The sequence below is a fragment of the Lynx canadensis genome, chromosome A2 (assembly GCF_007474595.2).
Source record: "Lynx canadensis isolate LIC74 chromosome A2, mLynCan4.pri.v2, whole genome shotgun sequence".
NCBI classification, from domain to species: Eukaryota; Metazoa; Chordata; class Mammalia; order Carnivora; family Felidae; genus Lynx; species Lynx canadensis.
In genome coordinates this window covers 124,359,800-124,386,140 of record NC_044304.2, presented here as the reverse complement: position 1 = coordinate 124,386,140, position 26,341 = coordinate 124,359,800, and the positions used below count along the sequence as shown (strand labels likewise).

The 26,341-nt window shown below is 40.8% G+C and overlaps 1 protein-coding gene across 2 annotated transcripts in view; it reads right to left on the bottom strand.

The window, feature by feature from the left end:
* Positions 1–26,341, bottom strand: part of BMPER (BMP binding endothelial regulator) — a 251,171-nt gene that overhangs the window by 166,529 nt on the left and 58,301 nt on the right. For both annotated transcript variants that reach the window (XM_030308210.1, XM_032592428.1), the window contains exons 5-6: positions 23,836–23,926; positions 19,588–19,670 (exon numbers count right to left, since the gene is read on the bottom strand). In XM_030308210.1, coding sequence (XP_030164070.1) covers positions 19,588–19,670; positions 23,836–23,926 — 174 coding nt within the window. The remainder of the gene's footprint in view (positions 1–19,587; positions 19,671–23,835; positions 23,927–26,341) is intronic.

The following is a 26,341-nucleotide window of genomic DNA, read 5'->3' as shown; positions in this document are numbered from 1 at the left end:
GCAAGAATAATGCAATAAACATCCCTATGCCCTTCATCTAGAAATACCAGTTTTTAATATTTTGCAATACTTTTAGGGAGAGAGGGAGAGAGAGTTTTTTCTGAACTGTTTCAAATCATTTGTAAACATCCTACCCTTAATTAAGCATGTACTTCCTAAGGCTAGGAACACTTTCCTTTTTCCTTTATAACTACAATGTAACTGTCACATTCAACTAATCAATCAGTACTATCATCTAAAATACAGTCTATGTTCGAATCTTCCCAATTTTGCTAATAATTTCTATTGAGTATTTTCTTCAATCCAGGAGCTATAGCCCATGATCACATGTTGCTCTTAGCTGTCACGTCACTTTCCTCTAGTTTATCTTAGAACAGTTGCACAAATTTTTATTTTCCTTTACAACACACATTTTTTAAGAATCTGGGCCAGGGGCGCCTGGGTGGCGCAGTCGGTTAAGCGTCCGACTTCAGCCAGGTCACGATCTCGCGGTCCGGGAGTTCGAGCCCCGCATCAGGCTCTGGGCTGATGGCTCGGAGCCTGGAGCCTGTTTCCGATTCTGTGTCTCCCTCTCTCTCTGCCCCTCCCCCGTTCATGCTCTGTCTCTCTCTGTCCCAAAAATAAATAAACGTTGAAAAAAAAAATTAAAAAAAAAAAAAAAAAAAAAGAATCTGGGCCAGTACTGAATTTGGATTTGTCTGATTGTTTCCTCCTAGTAAGATTCTGGTTAAACATTTCTTGCTGGAGTACTACATATTTAATGTTTCAACCATTACTTAAGATGGCAGGTTTGTTTCTTTAGAATGATGGTGCTATTTCTCCATTTTTGTGCAAGCATTTTTTGTGGGCCAAATATCAAAAGAATGTTTACCCCAAATTCAGCTGCATCAGCAACTTCTCAAAAAGTAACAGAATAGCAAGCTCTAAAATGACCATAACTCAAAGGGTCAGTTTACGATTCATAAAGGGATAAGCAATATGAAATCCATACACTTACCTGCAATACATTCATTATTTAGTCTAGATAAATCTCTGGATATTTCTTAATTATCAGCTCCTTTTTTTCATTGAACAGACAAGTGTCTATTAGTTGCAAACAGGTAGAGTTTGGGGTCTAATACACTAATACACTAGTGAGGCGATGGTGAGCCCTTTCTTGACCCCATTATTTAAAATCATCATCTACCCTACCCCAACAACTTTCTCCACCTTCTCTGCTTTGCTTTTCTCCTTAGTACTTTTCACTCTTTGCGATACATACATTTAACTTTTTCTCCTGGTTGCTGCTTACCTTCCCCGCTGGAACGTAAGCCTCATGAGAGTGGACATTTTTATCTTTCTAGTTCATGGTTGTATTCCCAGCATTAGAACAGTCAGGCTCTCAGTTCTAGTGGGTCCAAAGCAAAAACTGTTATTACACGAATTAGTGAATGAATGAATGAATGAATGGTTTTACTTCGGGCACTAAAACATGCCAAAGTCATAAAAGCATTAGGAAGTTGGGATATTTGAGCCACAGTACCCCTTTTCAAATAGAATTTGATCAAGCTGTCTTTAAAATTTTTTTTTTCAACATTTATTTATTTTTGGGACAGAGAGAGACAGAGCATGAACGGGGGAGGGGCAGAGAGAGAGGGAGACACAGAATGGGAAACAGGCTCCAGGCTCTGAGCCATCAGCCCATAGCCTGATGCGGGGCTCGAACTCACCGACCGCGAGATCGTGACCTGGCTGAAGTCGGACACTTAACCTACTGCGCCACCCAGGCGCCCCTGATCAAGCTGTCTTTAAACCCATCTCTTCTCTCATCAAACTGGTCAACATGTGAGTTTTTTCATAATTCATAGGTTTGTTACAGAAAAGAATTACAAATGGGTCATTTAGTAGATCAGAAAAAATGGCCACAATTATAATCAACTTGTGACAGACAAATACAAAACTTTGAAGATACTGGGCACAAAGCTCTGGATATGACACCCTCCACCAGAGAGTTTGGGATGGTCTCCAACTCACAACCATGGTTACCTTTGAAATTCTGAGGAAGTTGGAGAAACCAAAGAGGTATTTAGAAGGAGCAAATAGGAAGTTAGAAAATAGAAAATGGAAAAAAGAAAAAAAGTTAGAAAATAGAAAATAGAAAAAAGAAAAAAGGGATTGGAGAATAAAATGAGTTGAAGGAAAGGCTCTTCGCAAGAAAGGAGAAACTGATTTCAGAAAAATATTCTTTCTCTGAATGAATTCAAAAGTTCTTGTCAAACTATATCTTTTGTAAACACTCAAATGGTATAAACCAGTAGGTACAGCAAAGCCTTTTACACATTAAAAATTTACAAGTACAAGAATTATTACATAATAAAAATAAAGTTCTAGAACAAACCTTCCCATATTTGATGCTTTTTTACAGGGGGATGACATACCTTTATAAAGTCTGAGGTTGTTGGTTTTATTTTCTTTCATCCTTCCTTCCTTCCTTCCTTCCTTCCTTCCTTCCTTCCTTCCTTAGGTTGTTGCTTTTAATCCAAAACTACCTTACCAAGCTTTAAACTAGCCACAGGACCTTAACTTAGAATTTTAAATTCTCATTCACCAAATGGCATGTTCTCAGCACATGAAACTCACTGTGTTCCCAGTGCCCAGGAGGGTAAAGGGAAGTCAAAATGGGATTCATTGCCTAGAAACTTCAATCTTGAGTTTTGACTCTGAGACTGTTGACAAAGTTTTGATTTCCTCTCTCGGAACATGTAAGAGAATGGTAAGAGGCCGCTCCACTACTAGAAAGAATAATTTAGTGTGAAATATATTTATGGCCATTGCCAATTTTATGTTCTGGGACTGCGAGCAGACAGGGAGAGAGGAAAGAGATGCTGAGAGCTCCTTGCTAACTTCATACTACAAGGCACAAAATCCTGAGAGCCTCTCGGACAGGGAGACTTCTCTCCTGCTGAGGCCTTCAAAACTTCAGCTTCTTGGAGAAAAAACAAGTAAGACAAAGGAAAGTTTTTCTGGCTTCTAAATCATACTGGCCTTTCCTCTCTGAAGAGCCAGGCCGCCGCTGCGCCAGATGCGGGCGTCTGGCAGGATCTCTGTAGCCAGAGGATCACATCACACTGTTTGGCTACACAAGCCCATGGTTAGTGCTGCTCCCCACACACATCCAGCCAACAACAACAGCCCTTCTTACCATTCAGCCTTGACCCTATGCACATGCTCATGACATTCTCAAGGACTGTGCTGAAACTGAATGGGAGAGATTTGTTTGAAGATTTGTAAAGATAGAGGAGGTAATCCAACCTGACTCCATTAAATATTCAAGTTGAGAGTTCCTAAATTTTGAGAATTCCTAAGTATCTACTTCCAAAGAAGGAAAAGCATTTGAGAACTCTGCTTAAATTTGAATTTGAGTCTGTTCTGACATTCCAACAAGTTACCATTTAATTTTTTTTTTTTTTTATTTTTTTTGGGACAGAGAGAGACAGAGCATGAACGGGGGAGGGGCAGAGAGAGAGGGAGACACAGAATCGGAAACAGGCTCCAGGTTCCGAGCCATCAGCCCAGAGCCTGACGCGGGGCTCGAACTCCCGGACCGCGAGATCGTGACCTGGCTGAAGTCGGACGCTTAACCGACTGCGCCACCCAGGCGCCCCCAACAAGTTACCATTTAAAATTGAGCAGTGTCTGTGTTTGAGGGCACTAACCAGACTCCCACTGAGGTCTAGCTGACCTGGGCAACATCATAAAAGTCTGTTAGAGGGCCTTCCAAACCAGAAAAAAGCCAATGCATAGATGGTTTGATTGTGTTTTCCAAATTAAGAAAATTAAGCTATTTATCTTGGGCAGGGTGGTATTCAGAACTTTCAAATTTTAATCAACTGTTGGTAAATACTATGATTAGAATTCTTCATTCTTAGAATGTCAAAGCCTTGGTATTGTTCATCCATTTATCCATTCAGCAAATATTTGTTGAGTGCCTACTATGTGCTAAGCTCTGTTGTAACTAGTAAGAATATATCAATGAACAAAACAGTGTCCCTGCCCTAACAGGGCTTATATTCTACCAGGGCAGGAGTCAAAAAGAGAGAGAGAGAGAGAGAGAGAGAGAGAATAACAGAGGAAAAAAAAAAAAAAAACAAGGATATCAATGGCAATTAAAAAGCTATGGGAAAAAAATTAACAAGGTCAATTTGATAAGAAGGGTCAAATGGCAGAGGGAGTTGGTAGCGAAGTAGGGTCACCATTTGGATACCAATGGAGGATTCAGAGCAGAGGGAGGCAAACCTTTAGAAATGATTATTCTAGCAGATAACTAACTTCCATTTTACTTCATCCTGATTTCTTAGCACAATGTCAACCTGGCAGACCAGAAATAGAATATCATGTGATGGGATTAGGTAGGAGGGAAGGTCCTGTTGAGTGTGAATGCGGGACCTTCTTTTGCAACTTCCATCATTGTTTAGACCTGTGCTCTCCAACATGGTAGCCACTCATCACAAGACTACTGACTACTTGAAATGTGGCTAGTCTGAAAGAAGAAGGGCTTTAGGTATAATATACACCCCAGAAGTTGAAAATGTAGTATGAAAAAAGAAAAAAAAGAATGTAAAATATTCCATTAATATTTTTATAATGCTTATGTATTGAAATGATAATATTTGGGATACAAGGGGTTAAAAACAGTATATTATTACATTTATGTCACCTGTTTCTCTCTGACTTCTTTCAGTGTGGCTACTAGAAAACCAAAAATTGCAAATGTGTCTCACTTTCTATTTCCACTGGATAGAGCAGGGTTGGAATATTACTAGAACAGTGCTTAGACTTTCCCACGGTGTCTAAGAAGATTCAGCAGCTCTTTAAATGGAGAGAAAAAAATGACTCAGACTGAAGAATACTGTCTCCTTCTGATAAAAGAAAGGTACTGGGGCTTCAAGGCAGAGAGGCAGCATGTTCATGCCACCTTGTGTAGGAAGGACAATAATCTGACACCAAGAAGCTCTCTGGTAGGTTTCTTCTCTGAACACCAATCCGGGAAACTCTGGTTTAAAATATTTAGGTATGATATGCAAACGAAAATCTAAATTCAAACGGGCTGCCACTGAAAGGACTATGACTAAAAATTATTCAGTCCTGCAGGAAAGGAAGGCATCTACTAAGTGCTGTTAGTAGGCAGGACACTATGTATCATCCCATGAAATCCTGAGACAGCCATCTGGGACATCTTTTATTTAAAAAAAAAAAAAAAAAGATAGGGGTGGGGGTGTTTGGGGCTCCAAAGCCCTAAATTTTCTTTGAAATCTTTGATTTTATTTCCTTAACAAGAAGCAAGAGAACCTTATCTTTTCCATTTTGCATAAAACTCTTCCTACATGGAATAGCTTTGTAGGTCCTGTTTGCTATGGCAACCATGTTTAGATGGAGGAAGAAGACATAAGGTTCCTGGCTATTTTTTGCCAAGAAATGGCCCCCTATTTTATGAATGAAGAAAGTGGGGCTCAGAAGTATATTCATTTGCTGAAAGAACAGAGCTAAATTAAAACCCCACTCCACTAATTCCAAAGACTATGTCCTCCCACCAGGGCACATGGGCCAGATCCCAGGTGGAATATACCGTATTCACCTGTCATCTATCACGTGACTCTACTAATATTACAGTCATAGCTACTGCACCCTGTGGAAAACTCAAGCCTCTTCTGTACCAACATTTGGACAACACCTGGGATGAGGAAGCAACACTTAACATCTGCAGAGCTCTCCAGAAACAAACACAGCTGAAAAGGCCAGGTGACTCTCCTTAGAGAACATCAACACTCTTCCAGAAAACCCTCAACCCCATACCATTTGGTTTTATACTAATGTGGAAACATGTCAAGGCACTGAAATGCCTTTCCATCTCTGAGCGATGAATCTAGGGTTGTATAATAAGCTACAACCTACACATTCAGCAACATAAATGATAGAACCCAGCAACTGGAGTTCTATTCGTGGCTCTCACTCCCCACCTGTTGTACTGTCTTACCTTTGCGTTAGGGGGGAAAAGAAAAGCTTCCTCTACTTCTAATCATTGTTCTGCAAACAAAACCCACAAATACATTTCATGAGTAAAGACCTTCACAAGATCCAAAATGGATGAGATCCTCTTGCTCCTCATTCTAGATATGTTAGAGGCACCAGACATGTCTTGATATTTTAGAAAAGCTTTATGATTAAGAGTCAAAAATCTTTTTAGTTTTTTAATATAAGTTGTGGTATAGCTACAATAGGTAGACTTTTTGCATCTTTGAACATAATTTATAATAATAACTATTTTAGGGGCAACTGAGTGGCTCAGTTGGTTAAGCATCCGACTTCAACTCAGGTCATGATCTCACGGTTCATGGGTTCGAGGCCCACGTCAGGCTCTGTGCTGACAGCTCAGAGCCTTGAAGCCTGCTTCAGATTCTGTGTCTCCTTCTCTCTCTAACCCTCCCCCACTCATGCTCTCTCTGTCTCTCAAAAAAAAACAATAAACATTAAGAAGTTGAAAAATAAAAATAATTGTATTAACTACTCATTTAATGGTGCATTTGTCAAAATTCATGGAATATGTATAAAAAGAGAACAAGTTTCACTATGAATAAATTAAAAATTAATGCATTAATTTTTTTAAAAAAGTAAACTCTAAAATGTAATGATGACCTATTATTATATTAGAAAAAATAATTCTATTAGCTGGTATTTAGAGTCCATCAAATAACTTACTTCCTTGGAAATTTAAGAGCTTTTTCTGAGTTGGGAAATTATAGAACTGAAAAGGTTCTAATAAGCCCTTCCCGCCAGAAGCAGGACAGGACCCCAGTTCTCCTCAGCCTGGCCAGTGACCTTTTGCCCACCACAATGCCCCCTAAGGGATACAGGACACATCTGCATGCTCTAAAACCATCCAGAACAATGTAGTAGCAAAGGGAAAACTTTTAAAAACACCAAAAACGTCACTGCACTTTTCCTAGCGCTTAGTCAAATGCTTTTACTTACTGATAGAAACTTAGAGTAAACATCCAGTTTGGTTATAAATGCAATCTTGCTTCAACGTATGAAAATTTTTTCATTGGGAAAAATCCTTACAGCCTGATGTTTTTCTGGCCTGTGTTCTGTTCTTTCAGTTAGCGGCCTTAGTTATTAAAGACAGCTGTGTCTATTGCTTATGAATATTATGGATGCTGAAAACCTAATAACAAAACCAAAAATTCTCAAGAGTCCCCTCCCTCTACTTTTCTTGAACTTGAAGCTGAAAAGAAACACATTTCCCACCAATGTCAAGAACTCTCACTCCTGTCATCTACCAATCACGTTCATAAACTCAGATTGGTATGGGAAAAGAACCCTAAAGTCAACACAGCCCTACAACCAAAATGTGAAAGTATATTAAAGCTTGTTTTGTCCGATTAAAGCATGAAAAAAAGTAAGATGTGTATCAATATGAATGATGTGGTGAGAGTAATTCTTCATACTCATTTTGAAATTAAAAAGTAACTTTTCTATTATTGAATTTTTGTTCTTAAAACATGACCAAAGTATACTCCTTTGTAAGGAATAACTGCTTTTATTGATGTTTTATTACATTACAAATTTATATTTAATCAGACCGAAAATGAAACAGGTATGTTTTTTCCCCTCACTAAAGAGAATGTCATGGACAAACTATGGCCTTTGTTTTTGTTCCTTATGAGTAGCAGTTTTTTGTGTGTGTTTAACTCCAGCAATATTCAGAGGTTTAAAAAGTCCCCACATAGGACATCTGGAATAGAATACTGTTAATCATGATCAGATTGTCTGATGCTGATGTGTATCATAGGGAACAGAAGAGGCCCTAGAACAAAACAGCAGTGCACAGAATTGTGTGATAGATAATATTTGACACTGGATATAACTTGGGTTGTTTATACATTTCATGGTGCTCCTTGTACAGAAGGTTCATCCAGATCCTGGAGGCCTGTCCCCTTTCCAAAGAGCAAAATCTGCTTGATATTTCAAGCTGGACCTTCTAAACCACACTAAGTATTTAGGTGGGTTTACAAGGGATGATTCACTGCACTGACTCAGTGTAGGCTCAGGGATGAGCTTTAGAAGACAATGTTGGATGTGTGCAGGGGAAATATTCTTCTGTGTGGCTCCCTGCGATCCCAACACATTGCTGCTTACATTAAACAAGTGGTATCATTTAAAATTCCACTCAAAGGGAATGGTGGTAATTGAAGCCATTCACAGGACCACAAAAGCACTGCCACCCTCCAAATTGAACATTTGAATGACATTTAAAAGGTGCCAAAATGTGTAATCAATTCATTCAAAAGATAATTCCTGAATATCTCATGTGTACAGAACTCTGGGATGGTTATTCAAGGAGAGACCAAGATGGCAATGAAAGTGAGTTACACTACTTTATTAAAACAGGCTATCGTGCTGAGATACTGATGAGAATCAAAGCACAGCAGCTTAAGGATGTCTGGAAATGACAGGGAGAATGGAAGCAGGAGGGAAAGGAAAAGGGAAGGAAGAGCACAGGGAGGGGAGGGGGAGCCATAAAGCAGAAACAAGGAGCAGACCCATAGTACTAATTTTTTAAAAAATTAAGTTTTCGTGGTAATAACAAAAACAAAACAAAACAAAACAGAAGATCAAAACATCTGGAAATATTCTAAAGTATCGTAACACTGATGTTTTATTCTATTTTGTTGACAAAATGGAGTATTTCTTTTTACTTTTATTAATAGATGTTTCCTTTCCCTTCCTCCCACACCACAGAGAGATACTTTCTGACACTTGCCCTCCCATGAGGCCGAGGTATCACCCTCACCCCTCCCTCTGAACACGGCCACTTAGAAGTCTCCTTGTCAGTTTTTGGAATGCCTGGGTGGCTCAGTCAGTTAAGTGTCTGACTCTTGATTCCAGCTCAGGTTGTGATCTCAGGGTCATGAGATCAAGCCCCACGTTGGACTTCACACCGGGCATGCAGCCTGCTTGGGATTCTCTCCCTCCCTCTCTCCCTCTCTCTCTGTACCTCCCCTCCTCTCTCTCTCTCTCTCTCTCTCTCTCTCTCTCTGTCTCTCTGTCTCTCTCTCAAAATAAATAAACTTAAAAATTAAAATAGAATAAAATAAAATACTTTAGATTGGATTCTCTTCCCTCTACAGATTTATCATAAACCCTTCAAGTCACTATGCTCAATGAAAGAAAAACGTTAATATGTAGCTTATTGCCTTGAGGATTGAAACAAAGTCCCAAGTAGGAAGGTAGAAGGCTCTAGATTGTATAACTCATTTCCAAGAACATGGATACTCCAATCAGAAAGTGTAAGACCAGGCATTTAGTCAAATATTTACTGTTTCCTACATGCAAGACAGTGCACTCAAAGGTGTAAGGCACGTTATGCTTGTCCACAAGAAACAAAATCTAAACCACAGAATGAGGGAAGGTAGGAAAGGATGGAAACAAGAGTCCCAGTAGAATAACAGCCTGAGAAGGGATCAGGAGGGATCTTTCACACTCTGAGCCACGAGACAAAGAGAAACCTGTGGGGAGACAGAGAGACTGCAGAGCTGTGGGTTAGGAAAGAGGCATTGTAGAAACTCAAAGAATAGCTTCACTTTAGCCTAGGAACAGGTACAGAAGATCACTGTCTCAAAATGAAGGGGTCAGAGGTGGAAAGAGAGGAGCTTAAACAAAGAAAAGTCTCAGATTAATTACATTTGAGAGGTAACAATGTAGACTCACATTTTGTTAATATGTTTGGATCAAGATTGGAAGAGAAAAGATTGGAAGAACACACAGGATTTTTGGCAAACTCTGCCAGTATCCAACATGCAACATACACACTAAGGTACAACTATACACACAGCATTTTTGTCTGTGCTTTTAAAAACACACCTTTGCATAACAAGGAGGAGATGAATATCCTTCATACATACATACATACATTCAATAGAACTTTAAGCACTCGGTAGAGAAATGAGAAATAAAAACACAAGTTACAGAAAAAATACAACAGACTTTGACATATGAATAATATTCAGTTTCAGAAGTAAAATGTCAATGAAAACAAGGTTTACAAATGAAAAAACACTCTTGGTGCAAGACATCTATGTGTTGAAGATTGAGGTGGAAATTAGGGCATCACTTACATGAGTTATTTTAGCAACACACACACACACACACACACACACACACACACACACACACAGAAGTGTTCGTATCCTTGACCCGTTAATTATACTTCTATGAGTTTAGCCTAAGAAAACAATCAGAGAAACAAAGAAAGATTAATTTTCAAAGATGTTTGTTGTTTACTCATAACCGTGAAAACTGAGAACAGCATTAGTTTTTTAATACCAAAAAATGACTAAATAATTCATAGTATACTGATAGAATATTATGTAGCTATTAAAAATATTTTTCAATTTTTGGTGACTTTTTAATGAGATGGAGATATGTTCACAATATAATGATAAATGAAAATAACCAAGATACAAGACTGCATATAGAATGTGATCCTATCTAGCTTTATAACTATATGTAAATATGGAGAAAAAACGTTGGAAGGAAATGTATCAAATCCTATGAACAGTGATTATCTTTGAATTGTACAGTTGTTTCTATCTGTCTTGTCAGATAGAATCCCACCTGGAATTTTTATAATTATATAATTATACATAATTATATATTCTATACAAATTATATAATTTATATAGTTGGTACATATTATCATATAATATCATCTTATACTTTGTACACGAAAAATGCTGCAGGGTGGTTCAATTTGGGATGTATTTTTAATATACCCAAGTCAATAGATTATAATTGTCTGGAGATAAAAATGAAATCTCCTTCATCTTTCAGTGCTCAGTGCCTAATATACTAACACATAGCAGACAACCATCGTTAAATTAATAATGTTTGGCTGGCTGTAGAGATAAATGATGGATGAAAAGATGGAAGGAGGAATGGCTAAACAAGTGGGAAATTCTTCAGCATTTAGTAAAATCAATATCCTTCCTGGATTTTCAGGAGATAAAGGGGGCTCATCATTGTGACAGAACTTAAAGAGTATAAAAGGGAGAGGGGAAAAATTGACGGAATGATCTTTGCAAGGATACAATGGGATGAGATTTAACCAATCGAGCTCATTTTCTTACCAAATTCTACTCAAATATGTAAATGCATCTGCTTTTAGACGGATAGGAGAAAAGCAACTGCTCAAAAGCAATCATACAATTGCCCCTTCATTCTACCGAGAGGACAAATATCCACTCACAGAACCACTGAAACTCATGCCCAGGGGAACCCAACTCCTCTGTATAATCTCTAAAGAAGGCTCTCCCAATTGCTGCTTCAACTCTGTTGGTGACTACTGCAAGGGATAGATAGGCCCCATCAGATAAACATTTATTTCTATCTCTTTAGAAGCAGAGGCAGTGAGACTGGCTCTGTCCCAGCAACTATCACATGTTCTTTGTGTATTCATAATTTCTTGGCAAGGAAACACACTATAGATCACAGTGTCTCTGTTCTCCAACTGATGTGAGGGTAACAGATATGTGTTCTTCATCCACTCTGGCATCATGGTGACATATACTTAGGCTGAATGCCCAAGGCTGAAATCTGGTATGAGTTTAAACTTGCTTAGACTTGTGAACTTCTGCGAGAGAAGTGTAATTCACACTTTTATTGTGTTTGTACCTCTTGCACCAAAATTGCACCAAAAATGCTCACCTCACCATTATTTCTCTCTCAAAATGTCTCGTTGCTCTTCACTCCATAGATTCAAATGGCATTTCCCACTTCCAAATGCCTATAATCAGACATAATATCTCAAAATTACACTGATTGGTCAGGGGGAGGGAGGGTAGATGAGAGAGAAATGACATGTGGCTTTATAATCAAGCAGTTCAAGATTTCAATTCTTATTAGCTCTTTGATCTTAGGCAAGCTTTTAAACTCAGAATCTCAGTTTCTTCACCAAAAAAAAAAAAAAAATGGGGCTAATACCTCCCTGGATTGCAGGACAATTTTGAAAATTAATGTGAAATCATTACAAGTATCTGGCACAGGACACACACAGTAAAAGTAGCTATTACTACCAATAATGCTCCTGTAAATAAATCATTTGCTATCTCTTTTCAAAGTATGTGTTTTCCTATAAATGTTCAAAAGTCATCTAGAAAAACTGTCATGTTATGTAGAAAAATAACTTTATAGGCTGCTTCAGTTATAAATTATATAAAGAAATAAGCATAAGGAAGATTAGAAGCCACAAAAAATAAAGACATACATAGGGACTAAAATCTAGGATTTGGACTGAAAACATATGAGGCAGGGCTAAAATAGGATTTCAAATATACAACAGTTATTCCCAGACTTTTTAACATCAAAAAAAGTAAGCTTCCTGTTGATGTCAGGGACTCCTTAAAAGTACTCAACTAGTAATACAGATAACTCAACGAGGCTCATGAACTCTTTAAGATCCCCCTTGGAGCCCTGGCCTCGCTGTTCCCACCAATTCTAGACTAGTATATCATATGAGTCTATCAGTACACCACTCCAAATCAAGACCTTACAGTGAAAAACCCACCTTCAACTAGATCCTGCCACCCAAAGCTCATAAATATCTCACCTTTGCCTTCTTCCTTCTAAAACATTATTTTAAGCCTCTGTCAAGGTAATAACCAATAAACACAGTAAGCAAAAAACTTGGCTTTGCCTTACAAACAGGTTATTTTGGTGGCATTTTCAAGAAGCAAGAATTTGACACTCCCATGACAACAGTTGTACATTTATGGATTCTATCTAAAGAGAATGGCATTACAATAGACTTTCCAATAGAAGTCTTAGCTGACAGATTACAACTGCTCCGATTCATTCTAACATAAAACACCGGGATTCAGAACCTCATGATCTAGCCAAAAATAAGTATAGCACCAGCTACTTCTCTAAGCAAGTTGGAGGCCCCTCCTAGTGGTCAAGTGCTATCCACATCTTAAAGAAAAGACTCTTTTTTTCAACTGACTATTCAAAACCAGGAACTTTTTGTCCTCAGGGTGCTGGTACATCCACAATGCAAAACAGAACATTCCAACAATTATACCAACATTTCAGACTACTTTTGAAAACTATTCTGAAGGTTTGGGGCCCACACCATTTAGACAAACTGCCCACATTAATCCAATTCACTCGATAATTGCTCAATTCTCCAATTTATTGCCCAGATGTAGCCAAATTTCTCCCTGTGGATAAGGAAGATATAATGACAGCCTGTGTCTAAAATGTGCCAAATTGCACATATTACAACAAGTAAGGGAGAGGCCCTGTGAGAAGTTTCAGGCATGGAGGGTCCCAAGTCCCCATGCAGGCGGAGCAGCCGTGTGGATGGGAATATGTAACTTGGATTGCCGTGGCATCAGGTGACCACAGAAATAATGAGATGTCTCACTGCTTCCTATCGTAGGGAAGTGCAATCCGAAGCCGAACACACTGGAACAGGGAGAGGTCAGACATGTCTCCCCCTTACTTCAGGGCAAGGTCAACTCTAAAAGTTGCGAATCATGCTCTCTTTTCAAAGCTCTGCCACAGCAAGTGGTCCTGACAGTTGGCAAGTGCTTCCTGCGGTTGCATCTTCCTGCTGCCATGAGTAGTAGGAATCTTTGAGGCTTAAGGCACACGTTCCAGAGAAGACCTCTCCAGGGAAGTCATCTGCATTCCATACAAAGCAATTTATTATAAGTGCTACAGCAGCTGAACATAAATCCATCTTCCTTTCTGAGCTCATCTACTGTGATGTGCATCTCTCTATTCCCTGCTGAACTTGCAAAGACTAAACGTGCAGGGGGAAACTAAATTAGCAGAGTGGAGAGAGAGGCAATGGGGAAAGAAAGGAAAATCAAACTCAGCAGTCATTTGCTCATAAATTCAGCAATTACTATGTATGCCCATTACATATCAAGCACTAAGGATACAAACCATTTTTCTCTCATGGAGTCAAATACAATCGTCACAAACAAACAAATCTAATTATAAATCATTTTAAATGTTTGGGAAGTAAAGTATGGGCTGCCCTAAAAGGTTTAGCAACATGACCTGATCTCATCTTGAGAATCAGACCGAGTTTCCCTAAAAAGGAAATGTTTGGGCTTCCGAGTGCGGGATAAGTGGGTATTAGCTAAGCATGGGGGGTGATAAGGAGAAGAAAGGAGAGAAAAGGCAGCCCAGGTAAAGGCTATGAGATATTAGACCATGCTCCTCAAACTTTATTTGGCAAGTAAATCCTCCAGGGATCTTATTAAACTCCAGATTTCAATTCAGTAGGTCTGGGGTAGGGCCTGGGCTTCTGCATTTCTAACAAGCTCTCAGGTAAGACCAACACTGCTGGTTGGGTCCACGCTTTGAGTCATGAGGATCCTGAAGATCTGCCCAGGGGCCAGAGCAGACAGAATGTGGGAGGGCCACAGATGAGGCCAGAGAGCTTGGAGAGAGCTTGGGCCAAGCCAGGCTGTGCAGAACATCTTAAGGAATTTGGTCTAAGAGGAACGGGAACCATGAAGATCTCCATTTTCTTTGTTCTCTCCAAATAACCTTCTTAGGAGTTTCACTTTCCCTGGGAGACAGCACTTTGCAATATCTAAAGTGTAAGTGAGAGCAAAGGTGTTTATGGACTTCATGGCTTCTAAGAGCCAATAAAGTACAGCTCCTTCATCACAGACAGCCCATTAACAACCCATGTTTATTAGTAAAAATCCTCTGAACTTAATACGCCTTTGTCAGCAGAAGTAATTGATCTTGGCCAGTTAATTTGGCTCGTTTTGCAGACTGAGGACTTGCCACTCTTTTAAGAGTATCCTACAACTCTGTGGGCTTTACTCCCTTCGGTAAGGAATTTCCAAGAACGCTGAGCCCATAGGGTTCTTAAAATAGTTTACTAAAAGAGAACACAAACATCTCTCATTGGCACCTTGGTCTTTAGTCTTACAAGTCTGAAGACATTGGGTTTTACAGAAATGTCTGTGCCAACTGCCACCATCCTGTTCCCTGAAAACTTGACCAAACAAAGGCAAACGGAACTGCATGCTGTCCAGTTAGGCAGGTAGTAAAAATTCAAACTTAAACAAAAAAGAAACAGATGCAGGCTTTAACCAATGCTCGGTATACTTTATAAACAATTCTTTGTTTGGTATACTTTAACCAATGCTTGGTATACTTTATAAACAATTCTTTGCTTCTGTGTTAGGAAAGAATCCTCCTCTTTCCATTTTAAAAGGAGCATAGGACCTGTTCACACTGAACACGTGCCATAGGGAACGCACTCCAGTATGACTCAGACAACTCTATAGAACAGCCAGAAGCACTCCAGTTTTCACCCCCCTGATTAGTATTAGGGCTCTGGAGAAGTAATTCTCTTGGCTCTCTTATTTATGTAATGGGTACATGGGGGTTATATAGTTTAACAAGGGATAGTAAAGCGCTGCATTTTTCTGTGAGTCACGATGATACTCACACCTAAAAATGTTAGATGCTCTGCTTCTGGAATGAGTAAGAGCAAGAGGTTGTGAAATCCTCCCCAGATATCGTCACACGTTAGCATGCTCTCAACTGTCTGGAATGCCATATATACTGGAATGCCTGCCCTAAATCGAGGATGTAAAATCATGCGCAAGGCATCTGTTTCATTATCTAAGGAATCCATCTCAATAAGATGAAATGTCTTTTCTGGTGGTCTGCCCCTGTCACCACATCACAAAAACATGGGTAGACCATTTTCACAAATTCAGAGAGTGAAACAAAAAAGGGCCGAATGTAAAATGTAAGCCACATGGCACCACATGGCTTATGTGATATCTCCTTGAGAGCGAGAAGCACCTTGGAGAGTTGGTAAGTCATCCATCAGAGACGGAGTACACACGGAGGATGCCTCACATATGCATGACTCTGTATGGGGTGCTCCCAGGCAGGCAGAACCCTAATGAGAACGGGATATCTACCTACAATAGATTCTCCCAGGCAAGAAGGCGCAGGTCAGCTCTGAAGGGCAGAATTGTCACTGGAAGAGAAGCGATTACTGGGTTTCAGTTTCCTACGTCATAAGACAGCAATAGAAAAGAAGAATACCAGTGACACTGAACACTCACAGTGCTCAGTGGCAAGGTTAGAAAGACATGCAGAAGCTACAACCTGCTACCTGGAAGTGTGTGTGTGTGTGTGTGTGTGTGTGTGTGTGTGTGTATGCACGCACATGTGAGAGAAGGAGGAAGGGAAAGACGGCAGGTGAGCTAGCCAGTGAGAGCCTTAGGAACACAAATGAGAAAACTGCGGTTGCTACCATCTGGGGAATGAAGTGGTCACCAAGTTAGTTGCAGTGGGGTGGTGATAACAGACTTTGAAAGCTCAAGCACTCACCAGGTGAAGAAGGAAAAGAAAGGAGTTCCAGACCAGGCCAGCAGCATGAGCAAAGGAAAACACTGATCGTCCAGTGTTCTAAAGATGTGTGCATGCATATATACATACGGGTATATGCGTGTGTATGCATATATATACATACATATTTAGAGACATGAAAATATTAATGTATAGTTCATGTGTGTACATGTGCCATATACATATACAAATATTCTGTAGCTGACTATGTTGCTGCCCCACCTCCATCCTCTCACCCTTACCAAATGAGTGTGCATGCCAGACTCCCAACGGCCAGCACCTGTGCTTCTTCCTCTCACTGCTAGAGGCCACTTTGTCACCTGAGTAGCAGGCTCATATTGGTACCCAATCAATACCCCTCTGGAGTAGAAGGGAGTTGCTGTAAACATATCTCATGTTCTTCACCTCTCAGCAGGAAATTCTGAGGCATGAATCTCATACTGGCTTCCAAAATTTGTCCGGCAGGAGTGCACTCTGGTCAGGTACAAGGATACTTGCTTGGTTGGGTACAAGGATACTTGCTTGGTGACACCCCCTCGCCAGGGTGCCTCCCCTGAGTCATCACCACACTCCTCTGCCAGTGTCCTCTCTAAGGAAATGACTTACATGTAAATCCTTATCTCAGGGCCTGTTTCTGGGGGAATCCAAACTTGGACATGTAAATGTGTGTGTTTGCATTTATATTTATAAGCATGTTTATATAGATTTGTATAGTTATGTGGATATATATACTTGTAGATATAGACGTACACACATACAAATATATATGCACACAGATACCACATACATACCCCTGGGCCAGTCTGTACATTTGCAATGTTACTTCTAAAGCAAACATCCGTAGTCATCACTTTCAAGAACAGGGCCATTTGCTGCCAAGACATTATCTTTTTTTTTTTTTCTTTTAGGGTACTACATCAAAAGGCAGCAAAGTGAAAGAATATTAAAAATGAGGTTATTTTAATAACAAGCTACAAAAAGACAAAGCTTACACCTCAAATTTTTGTGTCCACAAAAAGAAAAACTGCTCTCGGGGCCCTCCTCATATCCAAGCCTGCATACAAATGTCCAATCCCCAAGCAAGAGCTCCCTCCTCTCTTCTACTTATCTTATTAGCTTAAAAACTGACATTAGGAACATAAGAAAAAGCCATTCACTGCCCCTTATGTGTTAAGGGTGGCAACACAGAGAGCTAGAAAGAATACAGGATTAGGAAATCAGGAAATTAAAATACAGGAATAGAGAAAAGATACAGAATATATGTCTGGAGAAGACTCACTAGCAGGAAAGCTTTGGCAAGTAACATCTCTGGATTTTTATTTCTTCAATTGAAAATGGAAGCAGGACTTCCAGGTACCTGAACTTGGCTCTCAGGTATGTTTTGTTCAGCATGCTTGTGTTTACAAACACAACAGATCTGAATGACTTGAGCACACTTGAGTTTGTGACCCCTGTACATATAATTCCTAAACTCATTCACAGTTCCCAACATTGGATAACTTTGTGTGATTGTCACCAGTAAAACTGCAGCAGCCTTCCATCCTCCTGCCACCTGCTGAACTTCCTCTCCAAGGAGGCTTAGCTGCCTAACCTTGGCCCACCTTTATGGAAAAGACAATTCATACAGACGCAGATTTAAAATTTCCTACTGAAATGTGTCTTGTTTTTCTTCAATTTACCCAAAAGAATGAGACTAAATTTAAAAAAAATTATCAGAAAACTTTACCAACATGGAAGAAATAAAATTAAGACATGGGCAGCAGTTAATGGCTTATTTACATAAAAATAACATAAAACTATTTAAACATAATTAGCAAGAGGAGAAAAACATGGCAGTTGAGTCTGAATATGCAAACTTCTGTTTATCAGGAAATTACTTTTGTATTTTTGTATATTATTATAGTATTATGGGTATTATATACCTCATATTACATACTTCTTATATACTCTTCTCTCTGCCTCCCTTCCTTTCTTTACTTCTTTTCCCCCATACAAAAACCATCACTCTTGGTCATGTTTACCTTAATATGTACTGTCTAGGTTGTGTGTGCATGTCTGATGTAGGGAGAGGGAAAGACTTTAGAAAAGACATGCAGAGAAATGGCAAATGCTAAGACTATGATTTATGATGGTTCACATTTGATTCTACTTTGGTGAAATTAGGATACTGACGTTCTCTATGTATGTTTTTTAATATTCTGATATGCATACTATATGTTCTTCATTATAAAAGATTAAAAGTTTTAAAAATATATGGTTGTGCTAACTCCCTACTGTAAATAACCTGGAGCACTGAGTAAGACTAGATTCCCCATCATCACCATTACCATCATCACCACCAATGATCTTACTCCAAATTTAAAATACATTTATTAAAAAGATCCCTTTAAAATTATAGCATACGCCAAGTTTCTTCTTTCATTCCTAAGCACTCTGAAGCTATCCTCTGTATATGAATTCAAGTCAAAAATTCTTAGAAAGGCAAGTCTATGGCTTTGTCTCACTAATCCCCACTCTGCTCTGAATCTACAGTTTAGTGGCCATTTCCTCCAATCCATCCCACCCCCCGCCAGTGAAAATGACCAAGCCTCAGATTAGGTTCTCTCGCCCCACAGAAAACACTGAAGCAAGCTGCACTTATCCCCATCTGCTTCCCATCTGACTACATTGAATAACTCAACAGCTGCCTCAGCCAGAAGCTTCTCTGCCCCAAAGAAGAGAGAACCCAAATCTTCCCAAAGAAGAAGGCAGTGGAGGGAAACCAGCCTCCCTCCCTCAATCTTCATTCAAACCAGTGATTCTCAACCAGGTGTGATCTTGCTCTCCAGGAGACATGTGACAACATCTGCAGACATTTCTGGTTATCATAACTGAGGGGTGTAAGTGCTATTGGCACCTAATGCGTCATAACCAGGGATAATGCTAAACACCCTACGATGTACAGGACAGCCCATACCACAAAGAATTACCCACCCCCGAATTGCAAGAGTGCCAAGATTGAGAAACCTGCCCTAGAGCAGCAGACTTTTTCCTTGGGTCCACATCTGGAGGGAGAGGAGGAAAGACTGTAAAGAAACTCAAGGCTGTTCTTGGTGGATCTCACCCACAATGAACCAGAAGGAACACCCTTAGAACGTCCAGGGCAATACTTACAACACAGGAACACCTGGTACATTTGTTTCCTTCTGGCTGAAATTCCTCCCCTTCTCGGTACTGCACACCCTCAAACACACAACCTAGAAAGCAAAGAAAAGTTTAGAATTAGGGCATGAGCCTTTGCTCAGCTTGACACGATGCTTCTGTCCACTGCTCATCCATCTCCCTCATCTAGCTCCCACCTCCACCTCCGCCTCTACCTGGCAGAGTATCCTCTTTAACCAGGGGACAAGATCGCTTCATAGTTTAAAAAAAAAAAAAAGTACAAAAGAGTGACAGGAGTCCAGAAACCTGAAGATGCTAGAAAGCAAATAAGATGATGGAAGCCAGGTCAGCCCAAGGGGGAACACTGGATAGTGGCGAGCCCTACAAGTCTAAGGAGCTCCCCATGACCACCCTGACCACAGCCAGGGGGAACTAAACCCCAGAGGGGCTGCAAGAGGCAAACAGGAGAAGGCCAAGTGAGAGAAGTCCACAATGAGCCACACCCAGCATATGACACAAATGACATGACCACTTGGTGAGTATCCAGGGAATATACAGCCTCTGTCAGGCTCTTTGTATCCCTGATCTCATTCCATCTTCACAGCGAGTCTACAAAGTGGGGACTCTTGTAATTATCTCCATGGATGAGGGAAATATGGCTGAGAGAGAGGAAGTAATTCACCCAGTTGGCAGGTGGCAGAGCTGATATTCAAACTCAGCTCTGACCTACCAGTTGCACCACACACAGGGTCGGGCACCAGGGCAGGAAGGGGAAAAGGCAGGGCAGGAGATGCCACACAGTTTTTCAGACCTACCCTATGTGATATTAAAAAGGCTTAGCCACTAAGTTTGGCTAAAACTAGGATGAAAAGCCCAGGAGGTGTCTCCAATTCAGAATGATCCTCAGGACACTGCTGTATTCTTTTTTTTTTTTTTAATGTTTATTCATTTTTGAAAGAGAAAGAGAGAGCAGGGGAGGAACAGAGAGAGAGGGAGACACAGAACCCGAAGCAGGCTCCAGGCTCTGAACTGCCAGCACAGAGCCAGACGCGGGGCTTGAACCCATGAACCATGGGATCATCATGACTTGAGCTGAAGTCAGATGCTTAACTGACTGAGCCACCCAGGTACCCAGGACACTGCTGTATTCTTAAGAAATCCCACAAATGACTTGAAACACAGGCTGACCAGTAACCCCTGTGCCAAACAGGCCATGAGAAGACTGTCAGCTTATGGCTGACACTTTCCTCAGGACTGTCTTCACAAGATGCTTTGCCAGAATAGCTGAGGTCACTTTCCACATGGTAGACAGTGTCGGAACGAACACAGTAGTGCCAATAATCAGCAAAGGGGGCTCTTGTGAGAGACTGACTCATGCCCCTGAGAGTATTTAAAGGCCTGCCACCTAAAGTCATCGACAGAACTCACCAAACTCTTGAAGCAGTTGGTTCTTGATAAAAGGAAACAAGTATTACCCATAACCACCTAATCTGGCTACAGGACCTATTCATTTTAAATCTAGATATGGAGCCCTTTGTTCAACTGAAAGACATGAAAACAAATGCTACTGAGTCTGAAGCTAAATCACTGAGGGAAACTGTGGTTTTAAAGTCTATTTGATACCCACACCCAGAGCTAGCATGCAACCACCTCTTTGCTGTTCCCGCTGATGCAGAAAGACTCAGTAAACTTGGGTCCCTCCCAGAGGCTGTATCTCAGCATTGTTAACGATGGCAGGTGCCCAGTTGTCTCCTTTCAAAGCACGCTTCCAACAAAGGGTCTTCAATTCTTTCATGTGTTTGCACACTGGTTTTGTCACAGATTGCCAGACAGATCAACCACAACAATCTACATTTGACAACTTAAATAAAGGAATTTTAAATGAAAATTCTATGTAAACTGTTCCCATCACAACCCACCATCACTGAGTAAAGAGTCAGACAAAAGGAAAGAACCGACAACAAGAATGTCCTGAAATCTGTTTCAGGAAGAAACCGACCGCAGACTGTACGTGTTTGTCATTATGCAGAATACCATTCTGTGATCAATGACAGATGTCAGTCCTTCTGAATTACCAAGGAGAATACCCCATGGCTTTCCTTGACTGTCCCTACCTAGACTTGGCTGAGTCCTCCCTCCCAAGACAAATGATAATACAGTCTGGATGTGGCCTCTTCTGAGTCTTCTGATTTACATCCCACAGGTTGGCCTTTGAAATTAAAGACAGAGAACAGAGTTGATTCTTGACCCCATCACCAAAGGCACACAGCCTGCCGAGGTGTCAGGGGGCCAGCGTGTGGCCCTGGCAAGCTAGCTTTTAAAGATTTGTCTCCCAGGGCATCTGGACCCAAGCAGAACAATTATTACGGTGTGCGTTTGGGGCGGAGGGGAGAAGTAGGCAGTGCAGTATAGTGGCCAAGAAAGAAAAGGGACCAGGCCCCAACTCCAACTCACAGGCCTCGGAGAGGTCCTTATTCTCACTGGATCTAATTTCTTCTTGTGCGAACTGCGGACATAACTCATCCCTCCCTGGACGGTCAGGAGGGTTTAGCACTGCAGTATGTGGAGGCACAGAGTTCAGGCTTTCCTTCTAGGGAACTCAACCAAAAGCCAAGCGAAAGAAGCAGTTGCTCAAATATGATAACTTCAACTGCTGAAATAAACTCACTCAGCTCTTTGTATACCCACATTTTCAAAGGCAGCCTAAAAACACGACGATCTCGTAACCGAGGAGGAATGTTACATACACTGAGTTGATTCTGTACCAATAAAGCAGCAGTCTCTCCAACACAACCGAATTCATATTTAAGAGCTACAATAAATTTTAAATCTACATGGCATATAAAATTTGCTCTGTTATCAGTCTTAAGCTTGCCGGTGTATAGGAATTATCTGGGAGGCCTGGATTCCGCCCTCAGAGATGCTGATGGAATTGGTCTGAAATGCAGCCAGGGCATCAAGAGTTATTTTTTAAAGCTTCCCAGGTGATGTTAATGTGCAGTCTAGAGAACTACCGATCTAACTTAATAAGGTCCCTTTAGGCATTTAAGAGTATGGTTACATAATACAAAGCATTTAATGCATTCAGAGGCAAAAGGAACACAAGCTAACTCTTTGATAGATACAAAATAATTGGATTATGGAAAGAAATCTTTTACTTTCCACCAATTTTTGGCCTTCTTGTAAGCTCGTCCAAGAATACAAGCTCCACAGAAATCCCAATGTGAAAAGGAAATCTGGCTCAAAAAAAGACTGTCCAGGGAACTCAGGAAGGTTAGAGGTAGTGGAGAGCAGCTGTCTTTACTGTCATTCAAAGATGAGAAAAAACTGGATTCTTTGATAGGGACTCAGGTCCAGGCTCATCTCAGACTGTATTTGGGTGGGGGAGGGGAAGCAGCTGCCTGCAGAGGGAACAGGGCTCATGTTTGCAGAGCATCTCAGCATAGTACTGAGCCATCCCCCAGGAAGGTTTGCAGAACAGAAAGCCCCTTGGAAACTGGGTACTGGTTGTGAGTATCGCCTCCAGTGAGGAAAAGCACTGAGAGTAAAACCAAAACTCAGAACATCTGTCTGAGAGCATGGGCCAGGGGCTTAAAGGATCAGAAAAAAATCTCTCACCTCAAAATCCCTGGGCTTGTACCTAAGGGCAAGAAAAGATGCAGGAGGCCTTTGTAATCCTGTTCAGAAAAGTAAAAGGAAACACTCTAGCCACTGGAAGGGAAAGATCCTTTGCTGTCAGCTAGGCAGTGGGGCCCTCTAAAAAGACAGTGGATTCAACTCATTGCACCACACCGAAAACTGAGACCGGCAAAACCATAAGCTAAATTCACTTAGGGACCCAGCTCTCAGTTTTCAGAAAACATCTGGTCACCTCATCACCAAGGCAAGCTCTAGCCAAGATACTGCAATATGAAGCAGTAAAAAGACATTTCTGGAAACAAGAGAAAGCCACAGCTTTTCCTTCCAAAGTAAGCGTTACCTGTGGCCCTGTGGAGTGGAAAGCAGGCCTCTGGAGCCTGGAGCACCCACGTGCCAAGACCTACAGCACATCGCATTCACGCTGGGCACACCAGAGAGTCCAACCGGACATTTCTGTGCAAAGGAGTTTGCTCTCTAAACCCGTTATGTACACAGACACAAAGTGAGGAAAGTTCCAGTCAGGAGGGGGAGAATCCTGCACTCTTGAGAGAGCTCACGGAGATTTCACAGTGATGTGCTGTACCGGGGAGTCTAGCAGCCTTCCCTTCCTGAGAATGTTACCTGGACATGTGGGGCAGCACGTTCCCAGATGCTTGGAAGGGTTTTTACAATGAACAACACATCGCACCTCAGACTCTGTGACAACACCTTCCTGAAAAACAGAACGCCACAAACATGTCAGCCCAGAATTCCCATTGAGGAGCGATTCACTTTGGGCAAGTAACCAAGGGCATAGGGGAAGAGTCCAAACACAAGAGTGCAAAGGAAGGTGGGTGACAAGTCCAGAGGACATGGCACAAATGAGGTCACATCTCCCGGCTCACACCCCTGATGCTTTCGAACTCAGGGCACAAATCCTGTCTTGACCCTGTCCTCAGTCTTTCTCTTTGGCTCAAATTTCTTTCTTTTAAATCTAGTATTTAAGACCATCTTACTGCCAGTCGGTAGTTGACAGAGTCTAGCGTTCATCCACAATTGTTTTAAGTTGTCAACACTTACTCTATTTTCTATAATTGTTATTCTACTTTAAGCCATTAATTATGAGGCACAGAGTACAAGCATAATACCCCAGCCTGGCATCTGGAGACCTAATTCCTTACCACACTTCTAGAAATAACAAGGCCAGCTCTGCCTTCACTCAGGCTCTCAAAAATCAAACGATGAGATTAGATAAAACTACTTTTTTAAAATAATTTTTTCATGTTTATTTATTTGTGTGTGTGTGTGAGAGAGAGAGAGAGAGTGGGGAAGGGGCAGAGAGAAAGGGAGACACAGAATCCGAAGCAGGCTCCAGGCTCTGAGCTGTCAGCACAGAGCCCAACACGGGGCTCAAACTCATGAACCACCAATCATGACCTGAGTTGAAGTCGCACACTTAATTGACTGAGCCATCCAGGTGCCCCAAGATACAACTACTTTAAAGTTCAAACTATATATGGAAAAATAGAGCCTTTAGATCTTAATGATGAAATCAAATGACTCACTTGCAAATGGATCTTGGGATTCTAGTATTTTAATGTCAATTGAAACATTTTTTAAATTAATTTTCAGAGTTAGCCTTTGAAGAATTTTCTCCATATTCTCTGTCCATTTTATAAGTGGATTTTGTGTGTGTGTGTGTGTGTGTGTGTGTGTGTGTGTGTTTAATTTTGTTTTGCAGGGAGGGGTGGCACATGCTAAGAAAAAAAATTAACAATTTGACAACTGGATAATTTTCTTCATCCTGTCTGCTACCATATTATCTCAATCCAACAAGAAAAGTTATATCCTAAATATCTTCGTATCTGTCAGGCCTGAAGATTCCACTACCAGAGGAATTTATTGTGGTCTATATCACATTTGGAAAAGAAAAGAACAACAGTCAAAATATCACAATATACCACATCAAAAAAGGATCTGTGCTTCAGTTATATAACTGAAGCAATACAAAAAGCTATGGCCCAGGATCAATTTCCCTTCAGTATCTGCAATCCAGATGGAGGATTCAGATTTGTTCCCAGCATGAATTTCCTGTCTGTGATCTTCAGATTTTTCTCTTTAGTAAGAAAAGTAAAAGTGGAAAATAAAGGTAAATTTTTCACCATCGGAACTCTTTTGGTAGGAGGATAGAAGAAAGAAGCTAGAATTCAGCTCAAATGGAAATAAACCAGGTAGTCAGGCTACCTGTCACCTGCCTGGTACACCTATTGTGCCCAGTCCATACCTCTACCATAAGTGTCTTTAACCACAGACTGACTTACTGCTCACGTTACTCTATGAGATGTACCATCCTCACTTCACAGGAGACAAGACTGAGAGGTTAGAGAAAGAAACACGTTATGTGAGTAGCAGAGCTTGTATTTTTTTTTTTCACTCACTACACTGCACTCTCTCCTCTGTTACTGATTTCATGCCCTGAGAAGGGAAGAGCTTAGAGAGTTCGCAATTGTCTCATCGTGCAGAGAAGTGTCTTAAGTGAAGCCCTCCCTGAGGTACCAGTAAGTGGCTATTTCCCGCACCCACAGGTGAGGTTTCATTCCCTAACAGAGGAAGAAAATAAGCAGGAGTGGGAAGGTGCCAGCTGAGCTTTTACAACTACCTTAGAGGGTTGCTTTTAGGACTATTGAATGAAATGATATTTTAAAACTGACAAGTAGGACTCAGGCAAAGTTTTTCAAAAGGAGGAGAATGAATGGGGTGCCTGGGTGGCTCAGTTGGTTAAGCATCTGACTTAGGCTCAGGTCATGATCTCTCAGTTCGTGGGTTTGAGCCCCACGTCGGGCTCTGTGCTGACAGCTGGGAGCCTGGAGCCTGCTTCAGATTCTGCATTTCCTCTCTCTACCCCTCCCCTACTCTCTCTCTCTCTCTCTCTTTCTCTCTCTCTAAAAAATAAATAAACATTAAAAAAATTTTTTTTTTAAAGAAGGAAAATGAAAAGGCAAAAGTTCATCTTTGGTAGATAACATCCCCTCTGGGCTCTATTCTGCAGTTCAGCCCTTCCTGACTCCCAGGGCTGTTAGTCCTTGAGATCTCTTCCAATAATAATGGGATATTCCCGCATCATTCTCTGTGGGCCTGATGAGTAGCC